The sequence below is a fragment of the Lissotriton vulgaris genome, chromosome 1_1, assembly GCF_964263255.1.
Source record: "Lissotriton vulgaris chromosome 1_1, aLisVul1.2, whole genome shotgun sequence".
NCBI lineage: Eukaryota > Metazoa > Chordata > Amphibia > Caudata > Salamandridae > Lissotriton > Lissotriton vulgaris.
Window position 1 is genome coordinate 451,248,495 of NC_141685.1, and position 22,074 is coordinate 451,270,568.

Below are 22,074 nucleotides of genomic sequence, written 5' to 3' on the forward strand. Positions count from 1 at the left end.
GCTAATTTGTGCACACACATGCCCTCTCACGTTTCCCATACATCATGAAAACTGAACACCGGTGTGAAATGTTTTGTTTACTCCTGTTTGGCTCAACAGCTTCTCAGACATAGTAGATCTGCACTGTATTCTTGTGATTTGCCACCTGCTTCAGGCTGTGATGCTGTGCTTTAAACCTGAAGAGATCTAGCTAAATTGCAGACTAACAAATTATTTTGATATAGTGGCCAGAAGACTCAAGAGCTAGCCATATGGTTCATCCGAAATACAGCAAGCAACAGCATTTCAATGTAATAAAGGAACAGTCCGCTTAGACACTTGTCAAGTCACAACTATGCTTTAGCATACTGATGCACATTCACTTTACAAACTTAGAAAATGACTATACCGATACTGTAATTCAGACTTTTATGATTTTATAGAGTATAAAATACTTTTCTCTTCTTATTCTTATAACATAAATGTAAAACAAGGCTTAAATTATATTTTAAGATGGAAGTTTTTAATATTGTGAGTTTTAATTAACTTTACAATAAAGCTATTATATTCTATTCATTTCCTACCTGCTTCAGAAAGGGTTAGGTTTTGAATTACTCCATTCTAATGTGGAGCTTAGCCGCTTAGTGCCTGAGAAACAAGACTGTTGCCACATTGGTATTTCCAAACACAATCAGAAGATTGTTGAATTAGAGAGACCCCTTTTAACAATTCAGCAGTACATTGAGTTTAATATTTAGTGAATCCCAAATAGATAAATGTTTTTTCCCTCCATGTTTGAGTTTCCTCACTGACAACTTTCGATGTCCAAGTTGACTCTTGCAGATCTTAATTGACCTCCTCAGGAGTCCACTCTTGGATGTGAAGTAGTGTTACTATTCAATACATGACTCATGCTTTCATAGCGTCCTCGATTTAAGTAAGCCCATCCAGTCTAACATTTGTATATATTTTTTCACAAAACGACAAACAATCAGCATCACTTACGTGTTATTCTTTCCGAATGACTTAATCGTTTCAATATGTCAATACTGTTGAAAGGAAAGAATATAAATGTCCTTGTCTTTAATGTTATAACAAGGGTAGAAATATGACATTAAAGACAAGGACATTTATATTCTTTCCTTTTTCCTGCACTTATTGTTTGTAATTTTTAGGTCTCGCCTGTCGATGCGCATGCGCATCGAGCTTGCGAGACTATGGGGGCTTAAACACTCTTTAACTAACTTGCAAGGAATCGTGGCGATTCCTTGCAGTGCCCGTGAAATTCAAGCTCAATGCGCATGCGCATTGAGCTTGAAAGCGCGTGCACATGCCCCCAGCCACCTGCCTTGCATGGATTTTCCCTCAGGCGCACTCCTCCCACACCCCCGCTCCGCCCCCTCCCCTGCCTGCCGTGTCGCATTTCGTCACTTCCCTCAGCCGCACTCCAGGCCCCTGCTCTCCTCCCCCCTCCTCCTCCTACTCTCCTCCCCACTCTCTCCCTCACATTCAGAGACACCAGAAGCTTAACACGCAAGATCACTGACAAAAGAGGTAATTTTCAAATGACCTATTAGCTTTGCTTCCATTTGATTAAGGGCTTACCAAGATGTTGCAGGAATAAGCACGGTGCAAATGTGGTGATAGTCAAAACTCCAAAACCCACCATGTGTACACCATCTCACACAACACACTATGTACAGAGGGTTTAAGGAACTACAATTACCAAGGAACAAGTGTGATTGAAAATGCTGACACCTTCACAGTGCAAAATGATTATACATAGGGCTTAGAGCGCTCGCTTCACCACAAAACAGGGTGATTAGAGGGAGGACTGACTAGCTGAAATGCATAAGACCAATGAACCTCCTGGAACACATACCGTTGTCCTTCAGCGCATACCTTCAGTGCAATTGTCCTCTGTTACCACTCATGCTCTGTAAAAGTTTGAACGGGGCATTGAATTATGTCATGTCTTGATAGCCAGCATTGGGGGAGAATAATGTTGTTGCATTTCGCATTTCGTCACTTCCCTCAGGCGCACTCCTCCCACACCCCCGCTCCGCCCCCTCCCCTGCCTGCCGTGTCGCATTTCGTCACTTCCCTCCGCCGCACTCCAGGCCCCTGCTCTTCTCCCCCCTCCTCCTCCTACTCTCCTCCCCACTCTCTCCCTCACATTCAGAGACACCAGAAGCTTAACACGCAAGACGTCATGTATTACTTGGAAAAACAATACACCCCAGTCATACATGTTCCGTGGCTCTCCGGGTCTTTTATCGAGTCTACCAGAAGGAATATTGAACAATTTAAATTAGGCTCATTTCCATGGATTTTCCCTCAGGCGCACTCCTCCCACACCCCCGCTCCGTCCCCTCCCCTGCCTGCCGTGTCGCATTTCGTCACTTCCCTCAGCCGCACTCCAGGCCCCTGCTCTCCTCCCCCCTCCTCCTCCTACTCTCCTCCCCACTCTCTCCCTCACATTCAGAGACACCAAGTCATGTATTACTTGGAAAAACAATACACCCCAGTCATACATGTTCCGTGGCTCTCCGGGTCTTTTATCGAGTCTACCAGAAGGAATATTGAACAATTTAAATTAGGCTCATTTCTCCTGCTTGAATATGAAACTTCATTCCTTTGGTGGGTAACCTCCATTGTGATGTACCAGCGCCGGTTTTCAGGAAATCGGGAACTCTACTTTAGATCGGAGCCCACTACAACTGACAGTGTGAGGTGTAAACCTGTGCACTGCTGTTATTAGAAGCCTACACCTGCAGGATGAGCTTAAGAAAAAGGTTATTTGACTAGTGTGTTCTTACGCCATATAGTGCTCCTGATGGCAGTGTTTGACTGTGCTGTTGGATGCAGGTAATTGTAGTATTTATAATAATGTGTATGGAAAAGGGTTATTTTTAAGTCATGATTACAAGGCTATCTGTGTGCCACTTATGGGGGCGCCTTGTCACTGCCAGGTTGGAGCCTGTACCACGGCCTTGCAGCTGGCAGCCTTATCACAACTCCCGGAGGCAGTAGCATCTCTACCACAGCGTTCACCCCCCACCCCCGCTACTGTCCCATAACATCCACCACCACCACCACCGCATCCACCACCACCACATCCACCATCACCACCACATCCACCACCACATCCACCACCACATCCACCACCACACCCACCACCACCACCACCACCACATCCACCACCACATCCAACACATCCACCACCACACCCACCACCACTACATCCACCACCACCCCATCCACCACCACCACCGCATCCACCACCACCACCGCATCCACCATCACCACATCCACCACCACATCCACCACCACCACATCCACCATCAACTCCAAATCCACCTCCACATGCACCACCATATCCACCACCACATCCACCATCACATCCACTGCCACATCCACTGCCACATCCACCGCCACATCCACAGCCACATCCACCGCCACCAGATCCACCACACCCACCACCACTACATCCACCACCCCATCCACCACCACCACTACATCCACCACCCCATCCACCACCACCACCGTATCCACCACCACCACCGCATCCACCATCACCACATCCACCACCACATCCACCACCACATCCACCACCACCACATCCACCATCAACTCCACATCCACCACCACATCCACCACCACATCCACCACCACATCCACCATCACATCCACTGCCACATCCACCGCCACATCCACCGCCACATCCACCGCCACATCCACTGCCACCAGATCCACCACACCCACCACCACTACATCCATCACCACACCCACCACCACTACATCCATCACCCCATCCACCACCACCACCACCGCATCCACCACCACCACATCCACCACCACATCCACCACCACCACATCCACCATCACCACCACATCCACCGCCACATCCACCGCCACCAGATCCACCACACCCACCACCACTACATCCATCACCACACCCACCACCACTACATCCATCACCCCATCCACCACCACCACCACCGCATCCACCACCACCACATCCACCACCACATCCACCACCACATCCACCATCACCACCACATCCACCACCACATCCACCACCACATCCATCACCACATCCACCACCACATCCACCACCACATCCACCACCACATCCACCGCCACATCCACCGCCACATCCACCACCACATCCACAAAAATAAAAGCCATTGTTATTTGTAATATCAATACATCTAAGTCACGTAAATACAACACACATTGCATTACAAATGCTATAGGTGTCACATTTGCGAAAGTTAAAACTATTGACATTGTAACTGACAAAGCTATTAATTTTGCTATTTTCAAAACCAACACATAAATAAAAAAGTGTCATTTACAATAACAATCGCTCAAACTTTCCTAATGCGAGACCTATTGCATTTCCAATGCTTGTTTCACTAAGTACACATTGGGTTGCACTATGGTTTTGCCACGAACTATCACTTTGTTTATCCGACTGTTGAATATATATATTTGCTTTTGACAATGTACGGCTACTTGAATAGCATATTTTTCTTTGTCTTGCTTCTAGTTTTATGTCCCAGATGAAGGGCTTTTCAGCCCGAAATGCATTGGACTGAATAAGTGTTTATTTTCATTTGAAAACAACGAATTACACAAATGAACTGTATGGAAAAGAAATTTGAACTTATGAACATAAAATAAGATTTTTCCTCACGAAAATTAGTATGAAGCGTTATTTACATGAACTGAGATGGAGTATTCTAACCATCTATGAGTGGAGCGCCAGGGGATGCTTCCAACATCCGTTGGGATCACAGTTCTTAATGTTTAATTGACGTCCATGACAAGAGACGCCACCCAGGCAGCAACCTCGCACTTTAACAACATTGACAAAAATTTCGCCTAAAAAACTTTGAATAGACTGGCTGTGCAACTTTCCACCACTTGAGCCTCCATGTAGTTGCAAGAGGACTAAGGGCATGATTTAGATTTCAGTGGACAGGTTACTCCATCACAACATTGACGAATATCCCGTCAGCCGAATTCTAAATCCCATATTATCCTAAGGGATATTTATTCCGGCGGACAATATATGCAGCACCGTTGTAACCTAGTAACCCGCCATCTAAATCAGACCCTAAAATTTAGACTTTTTTTCTGAAGTTGTTCAAACAATTTGTATGTAAGGAGTAAGAACCTCGTTTACTGTTCTTCTCTCGGCTCTCAATGAATGACTCACACTTGTAGAGTTTACTCATGTTTCTACTCAAAAGGTATTCCATTTATGATGGTAAGGCAGCTCTCGATTTTTGGTTGATTTCCACTTTCCAAAATAATCCCTAGTATTGCAATATTTAAAGTGGATGAGGAAAATGTGTCTCACTTTGAAATCATCTATCTTTGTAAATTAATCTGGTTCAAAATGTATTTCAGGATAAGGTAGCCAATATTTGGTGTAGCATGAGCATCCTTCTGAAAATCAAGAATGTACTGTCTCCTCAAACTCAGCTAAAACTCAGGTGAGAAAGAACAAATTCCTTAGAAACTTAAGGTCTTGTTTCTAGTGGCAGCAGTGTGCTATACAAATGTCAATTTAACAATAAGAATGAAAAGTCCTGTCTGTAGCAGTGGGTTAATCTATGCAAAGTTCAAGCTTTAAATCTTAATTTCAAAATGTATATTAGATCATGAATACATTGAGTTTCCTACTGTTTAGTTCGCCATGTAGAGTGGCTACATATTTAACCCGTTTCGTGCTCATGGCGAGCTCAGCGAGTCATGAGGCACGGTCGCGCTTTGCTCATGACGAGATGAGCTCGTCATGACCGTTGCGCCTCGCCCAAGCGGGGATAATTCCCCTGCTGTGCTGGGTGTTCGATTGGAACGGGCATGGTCGTGACGAGCTCAGCTCGTCATGAGCACAGCGCCACCGGACTGCATGACGAGCCGAGCTCGACCATTGATCCATGAGGCTAGAGCTGACTCACCTTTCAGGATATCCCCTTAAAGGAGTTATATGCAACTGATCAAGCCCTCCCCCCAGCACAGCAGGGGAATGAGCCCCGCGGTGGAGGGGTTAAAGCTTACTCTGATGTTCTTTCAGGGGTGACGACCATTGATCCATGAGGCTAGAGCTGACTCACCTTTCAGGAAATCCCCTTAAAGGAGTTATATGCAACTGATCAAGCCCATAATCTTTTACTTTATCAATGGTTATCCTGAAAAGCTGGCATAGCAAGGCTCTTGCATGCCAAATTTACACAACCACATTTGTGCACATCAAGTATGTTTGCAACAATTACTGGAATCACTAAAAGGCTTCCTATCGCTGGGACTGGTAAAGGTGTTGGTTCCCTGGTGTTAATGTCTCTGACGGTCTACCTTCATTTGTCATGTTTATTAAAAAAAAACAATCGACTGTCTGATATTGTTCTTTCTATGTAAGCATTTTTGCTTAGACTGTGTGATATTTCCCTTTCTATATAAGCATTGTTTCCACTTGGTGCCCAATGACTTTAAATTTTATTTTATGCATGTTACAGAATAATATATATAGTCATCAACCTAATTTCATAAGTGTTATTTTAAGAGTATTAAGTAATAAATGCAGCTATTTTGTGATGACCAGATTGATTGAAATATGTGCTGGGAAACATATTCATTTGTTGCATTTTATTTTTTAGCATTGCTCTCACGTTTTCTAGTTTGCTCCCGGCATGTGTAAAACTAACTCGGCTGCCATCTGTCAAAGGCTTTAAGTTTGCCCTGGTAAGTTTACATTGCCATTATCATGTTTTTTTAAAGAAATCTCAAAATAGAAAATCCATTTCAATTTTTTACCAATGTGAAATGTACTCCTGCAAGTGCCCTACCCAACCCACCCCGTACTCTGTTAAAACTGACTAGAGCAGAAGAATTGGAAATCTTTTCAAAAACGTTTTCATAGTACAAGCACGATTCAGTATTGCATGTTTTCTAGACTGCGCCATTTGGTTGTTAGAGCTTCTCAGCGCTAAGTTCTCAGTCATCCAATCACGGCTGTTTCAGCAGAAAGCAACCCTAACCCCTTTGCACCATCTAGTCAACTAAATGGAAATATGTTTACAATTTTGCTTTTATTTACAAACTCCCTAACATTCCAGATCCCTCAACGCACCTTATAACCCTAGAATGAAGGATCTTGCATTAGCTTCTAGAAGGTGGTTGCTGCTTTTTCAAGCGTTTCTAATTTACAATCACGCGATGTGATTTTTGTCACTAAGATCACTTGGTTTGAAATTAAATGAAATGAAGCTTTTGTAAAGCGTGTGTTTGCCGTGGCGTCTTAGCGCTAGATGTCATTATTCTATTCAACTGGAGGTAAAAACGGCTATGGTTTTGGGGCAGGTAGCCAAATGCTTTCCTGAACAGCAGTAAGTTGGTTTGGTTCTTAAGATTGATGGTTTCGTATGTCATGTACACTGTGAAAGCCACATTAACTTCAGGTGATTGCCTGAATTGTCCACATTATACAAACGTATCCAATACAGTTGTCCGAACCTATAACTTGTAAGGCTGTGTGGTCCTGTTATGAAATATGTCCGGGGCATACATCTCCTAGGGCAAGCGCATTCTAGAAAAGGCCCACACATGGAATAACGTGCCGCATAAGTGGAGCTGCGGGTTATTCTTGTGTCTTCCTCTTTTGGATCTGGGTTGTCCACACTCCTGGCTCGGACATGATTAAACGCTCCTTCCAGGCCCACTTTAGAACATGAGGTAATGGCGGGGACGCGACTGTGTGCTGCTCGTGACCCCAGACATGCTATCCACGAACCCTGTGATCATAACACCTCGGTTAATGTTACCCTGCTTTGCCAGGAAGTGTTAGGCTTATTATGTGCTTTATCTAATGATTTACCTCGTACTTTAAACTGTTAATTTGATGTAAATGCAGGATTTTCCCGAAACTATGACAGTGTATGAAATCTAAATGTTTTAAAGGACTCTATATGTGTAACATTATTGTCTGTTTTTATTTTTTCAAGGTGAGCTCTGCGTTGTCGTTCTTTCTGTTCTCCTTTCAAGTACATGAAAAATCCATTCTTCTAGTGTCACTGTGAGTGAATTATGAGTATGCTATTTGATGTTTTTGCTGAGATCAACAAGGTTTTGAAGTGTTATTTCCACATTCTTGCTCTATTACACAGTAGTACAAAAGGGGGTGGTGATGGACGGAGCATCTGAATCAATCAAACACTCACACCCAGTCAAAAGATCTGGGTTTAATCCATCACCGTTCTTTAGCCCACTCTGCCACCCCAGTTCAGACATGGCTATATGCAAATCAGTCTGACCCTGTTCCTCATGGGAACAGTCCAGCCCGAACTGCCAAGCCATGTCTTCCCTGGACCGGAAACAAGCTTCTGAGGTGGCTGAGTGGGCTAAAGAACGGTGATGGATTAAACCCAGATCTTTTGACTGGGTGTGAGTGTTTGATTGGTTCAGATGCTCCGTCCATTACCACCCCCTTTTGTACCGCTATTACACAGTATTCAGGCAACTTCACAGGTTCAGAACTACCACTGACTAGGCCAAGCAGAGGTTTTCAGTCCAGCTCACTAGACTTCGTTGTAGTTGAGTCCCAGCAGTTTTCAGCCCGTCTTCTGAGTTTTCAGGTATCCAGGCCATGCGTCCTCACTGATCCTCCGTGAACTCTCCATGCCTTTTTGCACTTTGTGTCGCAGCAGTCTGCTCCACTGGGATTGTGGAATGGCAGTTCAGTGCTAGAAGTCATTCCTATGGAACCCTACCCACCAACTAAGAGTAAAATCTTAGTTCTCATCACTTACCAATGAACCCTGTGGTGTGTTCTAGGATGAGCAAGGTTACTGGTTCTCTTAAATGTCTACACAGCTCCCCTGATGACCATCCTTGACAGCGCAACATCCATTTAGTTGAGTTCAAGGTTTGTGAAATTGCTATTGATCACCTAATTTACTCCTAGCAACTGGCTCAGAGTGGAATAAAAATAGGCGTTATTACGTCCAGATGATCATACTCTGTCTCCACCATTAAAATAATGCTAGATGCCTAGTTTAATTAGTGATTAATGCGGGCAATCTAGATACATATTGTGGGGTAAAAGAGATAAACATTCTTCCTATAGGTTTGGGCAAAGCAGCTACAGAGAAGGTGGTCTATAGTTAGAATACAAATGTTATGTTCTCGTAACTTTTCAGTTTTGTGCATGGTGAGAAAAATGATTATTAAATATCAGAATATGCTTTCAAAGAAATGTGTCCCTGTCCCTCAGCCTCCCTGCTCCTATGTTTAACTTCATACATTACAATTTGCCTCGAACGATCTTAAATTTCTGCCCTCGAGCTATTTGGTTCATCTGACCCCATGACACCCTGTACTAATAACTAACAATAGCTTGTTATTTACATAGCACTTTAGCCAATACTATGTCCTGTAAATAACACGTGTTACTATTACACAAGTTGACGAGTTATTGATCTCAGATGATAAGTGGGCTTTGCCGGTATTCTAACAAATGGCTTTAACTCAATGAGCCATTCTGCTGACTAAGTCCCAAGGTTTCTAGCTCCAGATCTATGTCGTTCCTTCATCCTGATTTATAGGCACAACAGTTGCGAAGAAATGTTAAAGTATCACTCTCCCTTCTTGTTCCAGTTCAGCCTTATGTTAAGAGGTTATCCCCCCCTTGTCTATGTTACTTCTTCCCTACAGTTTAAGACCAAAGATTTTACTTCCATTCCTAGAGGCTTATTTCGGCCGTATTCCTTTAAGGCAGTAGATTTCATTTTTTTGTTTTTTTATAGTTCTCGGTATATTGCTTTAGACTCCAGCGGAACAGAATAGTGCCCAAGTAATGGAAATGCAAATAAAGCAACAGTTGGTAACAATAAATGACTAATACACAAATTACAAACGCAGTTATAACACAGGGCAAGGAGTTCCCAACACATTGGGTTAAATGGTAAAATTAATTATTCATACATGTGGTAGGTGGTCCAGGTGCAGAAATTTTAGTCATGGTATTAGAGGTATTTTTAGGCTAGTGTTGCTATGAGCATTGCAAGATAGGAATCTTTAGAGAGTTTAATTTTTCCTAAAGTGAGGAGTCTTATGGTATATGTGAGAAGTTGGCCCGATATGCAACGTTCGCTATTCTAGCGACCGCTATGTATCGTTCCAACGACCCTTATGGTGTTTGGTTGTAAGTCAACCTATAGACCAGCTATCCTAGTAGCGTGGATACGAGCAGTCTAAGGCTAAAGACTCGAGAGGGCGTGTTAAGCCAGCTGTTTACCACACATGTACCCCTTGAACACCCAGTGAAAGGACACCACACAAGTGTTATGAAAATAAACAGGATATTTATTAAGATTCACAACAGCCCTGTACTCTTTATGAGGACAGGGTACTAAGCACAAACCAAATCTCTTAGGAAAATACTTCAAGTGCACAATTAAAACAAGTGTCTGAGGACACGGAAAGTTTAAGGTCTCGGGCGGACCCGATAAGGCAAGTCGGAAGCGAGGGACTCGGGACCCTAGAGTAAAGAGGTTATGCAGGCACCGAAATGCCGAGTTACCTAGCCACGAGGGCTGCGGCTGCACAAGTCTTACAGGCGTCGGGGTCTTCGCTGACGAGCCAGGAGCCGGAAGAAAAGGGAGTTGCTGGCCGGCGACCAGTGATGAATAGTTCGTAGAGATCCAAGCCTGGATCAGAGATTGTTGATACCTGAAAGCAGAGGGGACCAAGTTCGTACTACTAGCCAGTAGTCAGAGGGTACCAGGATGGCACCGGTTGGCCGTCACCTCGACCAGGTGAGTGGGCGACGCTAGGCTCTGCAGTCTCACGGACCAGGAGGCGTTGTCGGCGACCACGGCGGAGGTGCGAGCTGTCCCACGAAGGATGATGCTGTCGGCGTCGCTGGGCCCAGGATGGGGCAACAAGCCTTGGCAGATCTCAGGGCCACGTGGTGGGCCTAAGATGGCGTCTTGAGTGGACCAGGAGGGTCCGGGGTGCTTCTCGCAAAGATGGAAGCCAGGGCCAGTCTGGAGCAACCAGACCAGCAGTGTTGATTGTCGGATGTCGTCACAGAAGGGCACAAGCCAGCGGCTAGTGACCAGACAACGTGCTGAGCAGCGAGCAGAAGGGCCCCACGCAGATCGTGGAGATGCTGGGAGACTGCACTTCGGTGCTGGAGCGGCTCAGGGTCGGGGCTTCTCGGACCCCAGAGCACTCACCAGGGAATCGCTTCGATGGTCGTGCTGGTTAAGAGCGTGCAGGTTCTGATGATGGCCGGTCCCTCGAGGTCTCGTCGCACCCACAGATCACAGCTGAGCTGATGACGTGGGTAGAGGTCAGAGGTGCCAGGGAAGCCGGTTCTCGTCGAGCTGGGCCGTCGGATCCTTGAGGAAGGACTTGCAGCAAACCGCAGAGTTCTTAGATGGTGCCCGCTGATGCAGGGTGACTACTCCTTAGTCACAAGGGAGAAATCTTGAGAAGAGTCTTGAGTGTCCTTTCGTAGAAAGTAGTTCTTGATTCAAAGATGATCCAATTTGGAAGGGTCCCCGCTCCGGCCTTTATTCTAAAGAAAGGGGTGGGTACATGACTAGGTCCTGCCCTAAGGGTGGGACCAGGAAGGGAGGTAGTTACACCCCTCTCCCCTGCCGGGCTTTCCCCAGGCCAGGGCTGGCGCCCCTGGAACTGGTACTGACCAGCAGATGCGTAGTGAGCACCGGGGTGCCACTCCGCAGTCACCTTCTCGCAAAAGCCCTACCTACCCAGAATACACAAACCCTGTCTGGGACGGTGCGAACACCGCCCTCGACAGGAAACCCTTTGTCCAAGCGCTCCTCGCTGGAAGGACTCCCAGCAGCAGGAGGTCAGACTCGTGTCTGTGGTGGCAGCATCCATTTTGTGGAGCTGAGGCTTTAGTTAACTTTAACCGGGGTTCACAGTTACGTACATGTCGTGTCCCTCTAGAAGGGCGGAATGCTAACCTCGTATGACACCTTACTCGACATGTCTTGATAACGCGACACCGAAGTTACCGATGTGGTAGGCGTTATCATGGAACAGCCATTGGGTCTTGATTCCGCAAGCTGCAACCGGGCTCGGCTCGGGCCAGAACCTAGTTCACACGAGCCCACGCACTCTGCCTTCAGGATTGTCAAGGCCTGCCATAGGAGTGACTGATAGGAACTCGGGTGTCCATTGTATGGTTAGATATAGAGCTACTATACCTAAAGCAAAGTGTGATTACACGACTTCGCCCCAGCTGTCATGCAGCCAGTTGTGTCAAATTTAGGAGGCCAGCCAGGGGTGGCATAATACATGCTGCAGCCCCTGGCGGCCCTGGGTACACCTATGCCCTGCGTTACGGGGTCTGATAAGGTGGCCCAGTACCAATTGGTAGATGCACCTAGGGTACATATTGTAATTTAGAAAGAGAACAGCCAGGCTGGGGGTCTGATTGGCAGGCCCACAGCCAGAGAAAGTCGTAAACCAGTGAAACAAAAGCAAAAAATCTGGGTGATCATAGGATTGCAGACCCTACTCTCCTACATGACCCCCCCCCAAACGTCGGAACAATAAGCTAACCTTGACCAGGTGAGTCTTCTTGTTCTAAGTGGAAATATCTGGAGAGCCCATCGGCATTGCCATGATCAGTACCAGGTCTATGTTCCACTGTAAAGTCCATCCCCTGTAGGGAAATGGACCACCTTAGCAGTTTGGGGTTTTCACCCTTCATCTGATTTAGCCACAAGAGGGGCTTATGGTCGGTCTGAATCTTGAAGTGAGTGCCAAACAAGTATGGCCTCAGCTTCTTCAGGGCCCAAACCACAGCAAAGGCCTCCCTCTCAATAGCTGACCAATTCTTCTCTCTAGGGGTCAGCCTTCTGCTTATAAAAGCAATGGGCTGGTCTTGACCATCAAAATTCAGTTGAGAAAGAACAGCTCCCACACCCAACTCAGAAGCATCTGTTTGGACAATGAATGGTTTGGAGTAGTCCGGACTCTTGAGGATAGGCGCCGTGCACATGGCCTGCTTTAGGTCATCGAATGCTTTTTGACAGCTCGCTGTCCACTGAACCTTTTTTGGCATTTTCTTGCTTGTCAGTTCGTTTAATGGTGTCACGATGGAACCATAGTTCCTGACAAACTTCCGGTAGTATCCAGTCAGGCCCAAGAAAGCTCGAACCTGAGTCTGGGTGGTTGGAGGAGCCCAGTCCCTGATTGACTGTATCTTGCTCTCCAGTGGCTGAACTTGGCCTCCACCTACAAGGTGGCCCAGGTATACAACCTGTGTCTGCCCTATCTGGCACTTGGTGGCCTTGATAGTGAGGCCTGCGGCTTGCAGGGCCTCTAACACTTTCCGCAGGTGGACCAGGTGATCCTCCCAGGTGGAGCTAAAGACAGCAATATCGTCAAGATACGCCGCACAGAAGTCATCCAGCCCAGTAAGGACTTGATTCACCAACCTTTGGAAGGTGGCAGGTGCATTTTTCAGACCAAAGGGCATCACCACGAACTGATAATGCCCACCAGGGGTTGAAAATGCGGTTTTAGGCTTGGCGTCCTCAGCTAACCTGATTTGCCAATACCCAGCTGTCAGGTCAAACGTACTTAAGTAGTTGGCCGAGGCCAATCTATCGATAAGCTCGTCTGCCCTCGGTATTGGGTGGGCGTCAGTCTTAGTGACTGCATTGAGACCCCTGTAGTCTACGCAAAACCTCATCTCTCTCTTACCACCCTGGGTGTGAGGTTTCGGCACTAGAACTACGGGACTAGCCTAAGGGCTGTCCGAGGGTTCAATGACTCCCAGCTCCAACATTTTCTGCACTTCACTCTTGATGCAGTCTCTAACGTGATCAGGCTGCCGGTAGATTTTACTCTTAACGGGCAAGCTGTCACCAGTGTCAACCTCATGGGTGCACCAATCGGTCTGGCTGGGTGTTAGAGAAAACATATGTCTGAACGACTGAAGAACCTGTTTACAGTCGCTCTGTTGACGTTCGGAGAGGCTGCCACAAAAGACAACACCATCGACCGATCCATCGTCAGGATTCTGAGTGAGCAGGTCGGGGAGAGGGTCACTCTCTTCTTCCTGTCCCTCATCTAGGACCATGAGCAAACTCATGTCCTTCCTGTCGACATATGCCTTGAGCCTGTTGACATGAAGCACCCTGTGGGGGCTCCGGGGAGTTCCCAGGTCGACCAGGTAGGTGACCTCTCCCTTTTTCTCCAGGATGGTGTAGGGCCCGGACCATTTGTCCTTGAGTGCTGCTGGGGCCACTGGCTCCAACACCCACACCTTCTGTCCGGGCTGGTAAACAGTCAAGACAGCCTTTTGGTCATGCCAAGCTTTCTGGAGTTCTTGGCTGGCCTTAAGGTTTTCAGATGCCTTCTCCATGTATTCAGCCATCCGTGAGCGGAGGCCAAGTACATAGTCCACTATGTTGGCTGCAGGCTTTTTGAGAGGTCTCTCCCATCCTTCCTTCACCAAACACAGGGGTCCTCTTACAGGATGCCCGTACAAAAGTTCAAACGGGCTGTAGCCAACCCCCTTCTGTGGGACTTCTCTGTAGGCGAACAAGAGGCAGGGGATCAGGACGTCCCATCTACGCCGAAGCTTTTCCGGTAGTCCATGAATCATCCCTTTCAGGGTCCTGTTGAATCTCTCGACAAGCCCATTGCATTGTGGATGATAGGGTGTAGTGAACTTGTAGTTGACACCACATTCCTTCCACATAGCAGTTAAGTAGCTCGACATAAAGTTTGCACCTCTGTCGGAGACGACCTCCTTAGGGAAGCCCACTCTGGAGAATACTCCAACTAGGGCTCGTGCCACAACAGGTGCTGTAGTGGTCCTAAGGGGAATAGCTTCAGGATACCTGGTGGCATGATCCACTACCACCAGTATAAACTTGTGCCCTGATGCTGTTGGTGGTTCCAGCTCGACGAGAACCGGCTTCCCTGGCACCTCTGACCTCTACCCACGTCATCAGCTCAGCTGTGATCTGTGGGTGCGACGAGACCTCGAGGGACCGGCCATCATCAGAACCTGCACGCTCTTAACCAGCACGACCATCGAAGCGATTCCCTGGTGAGTGCTCTGGGGTCCGAGAAGCCCCGACCCTGAGCCGCTCCAGCACCGGGGTGCCACTCCGCAGTCACCTTCTCGCAAAAGCCCTACCTACCCAGAATACACAAACCCTGTCTGGGACGGTGCGAACACCGCCCTCGACAGGAAACCCTTTGTCCAAGCGCTCCTCGCTGGAAGGACTCCCAGCAGCCGGAGGTCAGACTCGTGTCTGTGGTGGCAGCATCCATTTTGTGGAGCTGAGGCTTTAGTTAACTTTAACCGGGGTTCACAGTTACGTACATGTCGTGTCCCTCTAGAAGGGCGGAATGCTAACCTCGTCGCCAGAGTTGGTGAGAGGGCAGCACCCCGACTCGTATGACACCTTACTCGACATGTCTTGATAACGCGACACCGAAGTTACCGATGTGGTACGCGTTATCATGGAACAGCCATTGGGTCTTGATTCCGCAAGCTGCAACCGGGCTCGGCTCGGGCCAGAACCTAGTTCACACGAGCCCACGCACTCTGCCTTCAGGATTGTCAAGGCCTGCCATAGGAGTGACTGATAGGAACTCGGGTGTCCATTGTATGGTTAGATATAGAGCTACTATACCTAAAGCAAAGTGTGATTACACGACTTCGCCCCAGCTGTCATGCAGCCAGTTGTGTCAAATTTAGGAGGCCAGCCAGGGGTGGCATAATACATGCTGCAGCCCCTGGCGGCCCTGGGTACACCTATGCCCTGCGTTACGGGGTCTGATAAGGTGGCCCAGTACCAATTGGTAGATGCACCTAGGGTACATATTGTAATTTAGAAAGAGAACAGCCAGGCTGGGGGTCTGATTGGCAGGCCCACAGCCAGAGAAAGTCGTAAACCAGTGAAACAAAAGCAAAAAATCTGGGTGATCATAGGATTGCAGACCCTACTCTCCTACAGTATAGAAATTAATAGCTTCTTGAAATGTGCTGTTGTACCCATCACTTAGATTTCTGTGAGCGGTGTGAAGGGGAATTGTGGTGTATGGTGTTATAGGTGAGGAATGCACTCCTATCCGGTTTCCTGGTATCAGTGTCCACCTGGTATCTGAGGGAAGTTGTTCTCCGAAACGAGATTTGCAAATCATAGAAGGGCCAGTGTGTAAAGCATTATTATACTCACTAATGAGTGGAACCGTGTTGGCGGTTAAACTCCCGGTTCTACCCAGGGCTTGAAGTGGGATGAAAAAACTGGGGGGGATCTCTCAAAGGGGCGTGGCCAGTGTAATTAGGGGCGTGGCTTTAAAACACGCTAAAAATCTGTGTTTAGGATAGATTAGATATGTGATACAAAAAATTACATCATACCTACAACCCATCAGGACTATTGATTTTGTCACTGATTATTAGTTGCATAAGATAAATAAGCTGCAACTATGGTCTGTGACATATAATATTGAAAAAGCTTCAAATTAAAGCCCTGGTGATCCTACCACTATGTTGCTGCTCTTGCGTTTTTAGAAAGAGAGCGGAAATCCAGAAAGAAAATGGCTCTTTAAAGGATCTCCCTTCTCCCACAACGCTCACCTGGCATGACGTCATGCCGCAACTTCTCCACTAGTGAGAAGTGAGCAGTGTGGGCAGCGCACAACCACGTGCCTGCTTTCTCGAAACGGGTCTCTATCGGCTGTTTTGCACCCTGGCACTTTTTTCCAGACTGCAGTGACAGCAAACTGCTGTCACTTCAGTCCGGACAAAAATCAGACCGCCTGTGCCAGGGCTCAAAACAGAGCCCGATAGAGACCTGTTTCAAGACTCCCTTAAAAAAACTGCCGGTGCTCAGACCCCTTGAGACCCGGCCCACTTAAAGGCCTGGTTCTACCAGTGTGACCTCCTGGGATTTCCTAGGCCACTGGACTGTGAAGCGGGACTCGTTTCGGGTCATGGGTCCGGGTGGGGGGATCGGGGTGCTGATAGGATTTCTATGCTCACAATTGGTCAGGGATATTTGCCTACGCTTTTCCGCCTCTCCCACTAATTCCATTATTGGTTCGGAAGCTCAAACAAACATCCCTCACATCTCATCTTAGCCGCCACATGGGCTCGTCAACCTTGGTACAACATCCTGTTAGAACTGTTGGTGGTTCCACATCAAGAGCTACATCTCACACCCAGTCTCCTCACTCAGAGCCGTGGAGAAATTACACATCCAAATCCCAAAGAAATGAGCTTAGTAATTTGGCTCCTAAAGTCATAGAGGTTCGTTATTTGCAGCTACCACCACACTATATGAATATTCTCAAAGAAGCTAGAAAGCCTACTACTAGAGCATGTTAGGCAGCAAAATGGGAACCGTTTGTTATCTATTGTAACAACAACAATATCAATCCACTTGATGCTTCTGTACAAAATGTCATTTGTTATCTGTTACATTTTCAGCGATCTGGATTGGCTTACACATCTATTTGTTAACATCTAGCAGCAGTATTTGCATACTTGCAAAACAGACAACACTTCTCTCTACTCAGAGTACCAGTGATCAAAGCCTTCATGGAAAGATTAAAAAGGGTGATTCCACCAAGAGTTCCACCTGCACCAGAATGGAACTTAAACATAGTCCTTACAAGACTAATGGGTCCACCTTTTGAACCAATGCACAAATGTCAGTTACAGTTCCTATCATGGAAGGTTGCCTTCCTCATACCAATAACCTAACTAAGGAGAGTTGGTGAACTTCAGGCATTAACTTCACAAAGTTAGGGTGGTTCTTCGAACCAATCCTACATTTCTCCCTATTTTCTGCCTTTTATATCAATCAACTAGTTGAGTTACCAGTGTTCTGTCCTCAACCTGATTCCGTAGCAGAAAGAGATCTACACACACTTGATGTTAGACGAGCTATAATATATTACGTAGAAAGAACCAAAGACTTAAAAAAAAACAAATCAACTATTTGTTGCTTTTTCGCCACCACACAAAGGCCATCCTATTTCAGGTATTGCTAGATGGATTTTAAAATGTATCCAAACATGTTATGCCAAAGCAAAAAGATCTTTGATAATGCCCCCTAGAGAACATTCCACTTGCAAAATAGGGGATACTTTGGCCTTCTCACGGAATATTCCCCTAGCCGGCATCTGTAAGGCAGCAACATGGTCTACACCGCACACATTCACCAAACACTATTGTGTAGATTTGTTAGTGAGACAACGGGCAAATGTAGGCCAAGCAGTACTTAAAACACTCTTTCAATCAACTACAACTACTACAGGTTAGCCATCGCTTTGGGATGATACTGCTATGTAGTCTTTGCAAAGCATGTAATCTACTGCTCACATGCCTTGAACGGACAGTGTTACTTACCCAGTAAGCATCTGTTCTTGGCATGTAGAGATGTAGATTCACATGCTCCCACCCTCTTCTCCAGTCTCCTGTAAATGTTGTAGTTCTCAATTTACATTCATATGCATGGACATCTCTATTCTACACTCACCCCATTCCACCCTCAGCTGGAAAACAATCTAACAATGGAGTTGATGCCTATGTGCACTATCACCGAAAGGAGGAGTCACCTTTCCTTGTGACTGGAAAGACGTATTCGAAGAAAAACAACTTGTATACATCTGTACCCAACACTAGGTGGCAGGAGTATGCAAAGCATGTGAATCTACAGCTCTACATGCCAAGGACAGATGATTACCGGGTAAGTAACATTATCCATACAATGGAACAGAAAATGCATCAAGCTGGGTCTTCACCATGAAATAGTAAAGGGATGGGTCAGACTCTGATGAAGCTCTTGCAGTAAAGTACCTAATTATGAATGTGATGATGCAGAATAATTTTGAAACCAGTGTTCCTAAATAGGCATTTATTTTTGCTATCTGAAATCTGTTTTAAGGTATGAATATTTATCATTGTATATTGTCTGCTCTGCCCTCAACAGTGTTGAGCTGATTGACACTGAGGCTTAAAATGTTTTTTTTCTACTCTTATTTCTTCCTCTCAGACCAGTCTGCTTAATAATAAACGAGGTCCCTTTTGCATCTACATGGTTTCTACTTGTTTCTACGTTTAGGTGAGTGTCATTTGTAGGTGCATTGAGTGAGCTGTGAGTAGAAGTATTTTCACAATTGATCATTGTAAATGCATGTTTTTTAATTCTATGTTTACATTGACTTCCAGCTTGTTACTTTCGTTGTGTTTAAAAGTATATTGGGAAGGACTCGTATATGTACTTATGGATTTTTCTTGTGTCTGCACTTGTCTCAACAGCATGCTTCCGCTCCTATTAAAGGACGGTCTGTTACTCCCTTACGTTGCCACGATGCTAGCCTTTCTCTTAGCATGCTTTGCTTTCATGGAAATATATGAAAAAACATCCGAAGATGATTTGAAGCTGAAGCCATTCGTTCTTACAATAAGAAATTACATTTCATGGTTTTCATTGCCTACGACACTGATAAGAAGCATTGTAAGTATGTTAACACTCTGTCCAAAACACTATTTTACTGTTACATTTACAGTGTTCACTGTGCATTAATTGGTAAACAAATTTGGATTTAATTTAAAAACAATTGGAGCATCATTGACCACGTCACCTGTTTTGTGTTTGCATTGATAGCATGTTGAATCAATTTAGAGTTGGACAGACTTCCTTCTATGTGATAAAAAAAATGAAAATGCAGGGTTTGACACAATGCATATTGTAGAAGTTATGGAGGAATGATCCTTTAACTGTCCCTCCTTAAAAATGTGAGTGAACCTTAGACAATATTTTGTCCAGTTGTGTGCTTCTGCCTAGGCTTTTTGTATCCTAAACTGTTGTTTACATAGAAGAATGTTGTTGTCAGCTCTTACACCTCATAGTGATCTAGTTAAAACTGTGCCATCTTTGTAGCATCTGCAGAGATTTTGGGGGGGGGGGGGGGGAGTGGTGGGGGGGGGGGGGGTTAACTTCCAGTGTCGGCTTATTACAAATATAATTCAGGATACATTGCCTGGTACCCAATTCTTGCCACATACTAAGTGCAAGCTGCTTCTCATTCCCAACAAGACCCCTTTTACCTTTCATCAGATTCAGAGATATTTTAACTAAATACAGGAAGTGGCTTGGCAGGAGGGTGGGTATTTAATGATGGCATTCAGTGTAGTCTCAAATTAAAATAATTGTTTAAATTGAATAAAGTGTTAATGTTGAGAACAAACAGTTTGAAGTCTTGTTTATTTTGTGTTTCTTGTTGCTCTCGTAGAAATAGCTTTGAAATATTTCGTAATGGTGGAAAACAGTGCTAGATGTCACACTTTAGTAAAGTGCAATATACTGATTGTTGTTCTTCTTTTTTTCAGTTCCTGATCTCTGTAACTGCAATGGCTTTGCTGACTCTGTTGACTGTTACCGTATTGCCTCCATCACACCTTCCAGACTTATTTCCAGTATTGGTGTCTCTTGTTTCTTGCATCCACTTCTTAGCATTCCTTGCATATTTTAATATCATTCACATTTGGGATACGATAAATGGCAGTAATCTGAAGAAAATTAGCTAAGATGGAGCAACACCCAAAATATTTTCTTTGCATTCCTGTCCATAGGTATGTTACCAGATCAAAACACTGGTACTTCGTCCCTTCTACTTGTATTGTGGGTACCAGGAATTGTATCTGCCACCCTGATCAACTCTACACCACTTCAGTGCCCCTAATGCTGTCGCTCAGAGAGACCGGACCAAATGTAACATCTGAGAAATGAAGACTTGTATGAACAAAAAGGGGTGTCTAGGAATGCATTTTTTTTAAAATAACTTTGAAAGTACATGATCTATTTAACGTTCCTATACTTAACTTTATTTTACCAACTGCCCTGGAGAGCTCTAGATTAGTGTAATCAATTTTAAGGATTTCAATCTTGCTTGGTCAAGAGAACAAACATGATGGTGCTAATAAGTGATGGTATACATCTCACCCATGGTGTTTATTAGTATTGTACGGAAATCTGAAATCAGCAATAATCACTGGCTGTTGAATAGATGTTTTCTGATTATTGAAGAGATTTCTTCATGACCGAATCATGATTGTTCCTTTATGTGGCATTGATATACCTCAGTCTTCTGCCAGGTTTTACGCAAATTGTGTCGAATCACACACGGTTTTCCTAATTTTAGAAGAGCTAAGAATGTACTTGATTCCCTGTCACAGTTATAACAGGGCATTGTTTATCATGGGACAATGCATTACCATATGATATCCAAATAGGTTTTCAGCCTGGTTATTTCTGGCTGAAGATGTGTGTTGGCTGCACCTCTCAGTTAGTAACAATGGGTTTCGTGTGGGAGCATCTAAAATATGTTGCCGTTCATAAGTGCTCTTAAATTAGGCAAATACTTAGTAGAGACGTTCTGCACAGTGGAGTACTTTTCTAAGCACAAATTTAGAATAACATTGCTTAGAAGGTCAGTATTGGTACTAATGATTTTTGGAAGTCATAACCTATTAGGTCAATTCCATTCTCCTGTTGGAAAATGATGTGGTTTGTATGCATCTTAAATACTACACAGCTAGAAAAAGATATCAAAGAAGAATCAGTAAAGAGAATGCTTTAGTTCAGTACAGTCTGCTGTTTCACAATAACTAGAAACAAACCGTATTCTTTATCTGTCTTGAAATCAATTTCTATTGTGTGATCATCTTCGTGTTTCTTATTACAATTAGCTGGCATTTCCAAATTATTTACTTTGGCACCAGCTATCTCCCGTTTTCTTATTTTGGTAACTGCCACCTCTTTGTGAGTGATCTGGCAATCACTCCTTCATATTCTGTTAATTGCAAAAAAGAGCCCTCCACAGGTTGGGCACTTCATTTAATGTTCTTGTAGTTCACTTGCAATCAGCTGAATACTTCAAAGCTTTTTAACGCTTATGTAGTTCTGGATAAGGGTGTTTTAGGTTTTGGTATGACAAGAATGTCTGTTAGTTCTGGTGATTAGTCTGCTTGTAATGGGCTCTGTCCCAGTTTCACTGTTTTTCTAA

General features: G+C 45.1%; 1 protein-coding gene across 1 annotated transcript in view; it reads left to right on the plus strand.

Moving 5' to 3' along the window:
- The window catches only part of ALG6 (ALG6 alpha-1,3-glucosyltransferase), a 336,619-nt gene extending 314,967 nt beyond the window's left edge, over positions 1–21,652 (plus strand). The window contains exons 9-14 of the mRNA XM_086953531.1: positions 5,401–5,486; positions 6,651–6,735; positions 7,995–8,065; positions 19,059–19,127; positions 19,325–19,523; positions 20,399–21,652. Coding sequence (XP_086809657.1) covers positions 5,401–5,486; positions 6,651–6,735; positions 7,995–8,065; positions 19,059–19,127; positions 19,325–19,523; positions 20,399–20,596 — 708 coding nt within the window. The 3' untranslated portion in view covers positions 20,597–21,652. The remainder of the gene's footprint in view (positions 1–5,400; positions 5,487–6,650; positions 6,736–7,994; positions 8,066–19,058; positions 19,128–19,324; positions 19,524–20,398) is intronic.
- Positions 21,653–22,074: the final 422 nt, after the last annotated feature.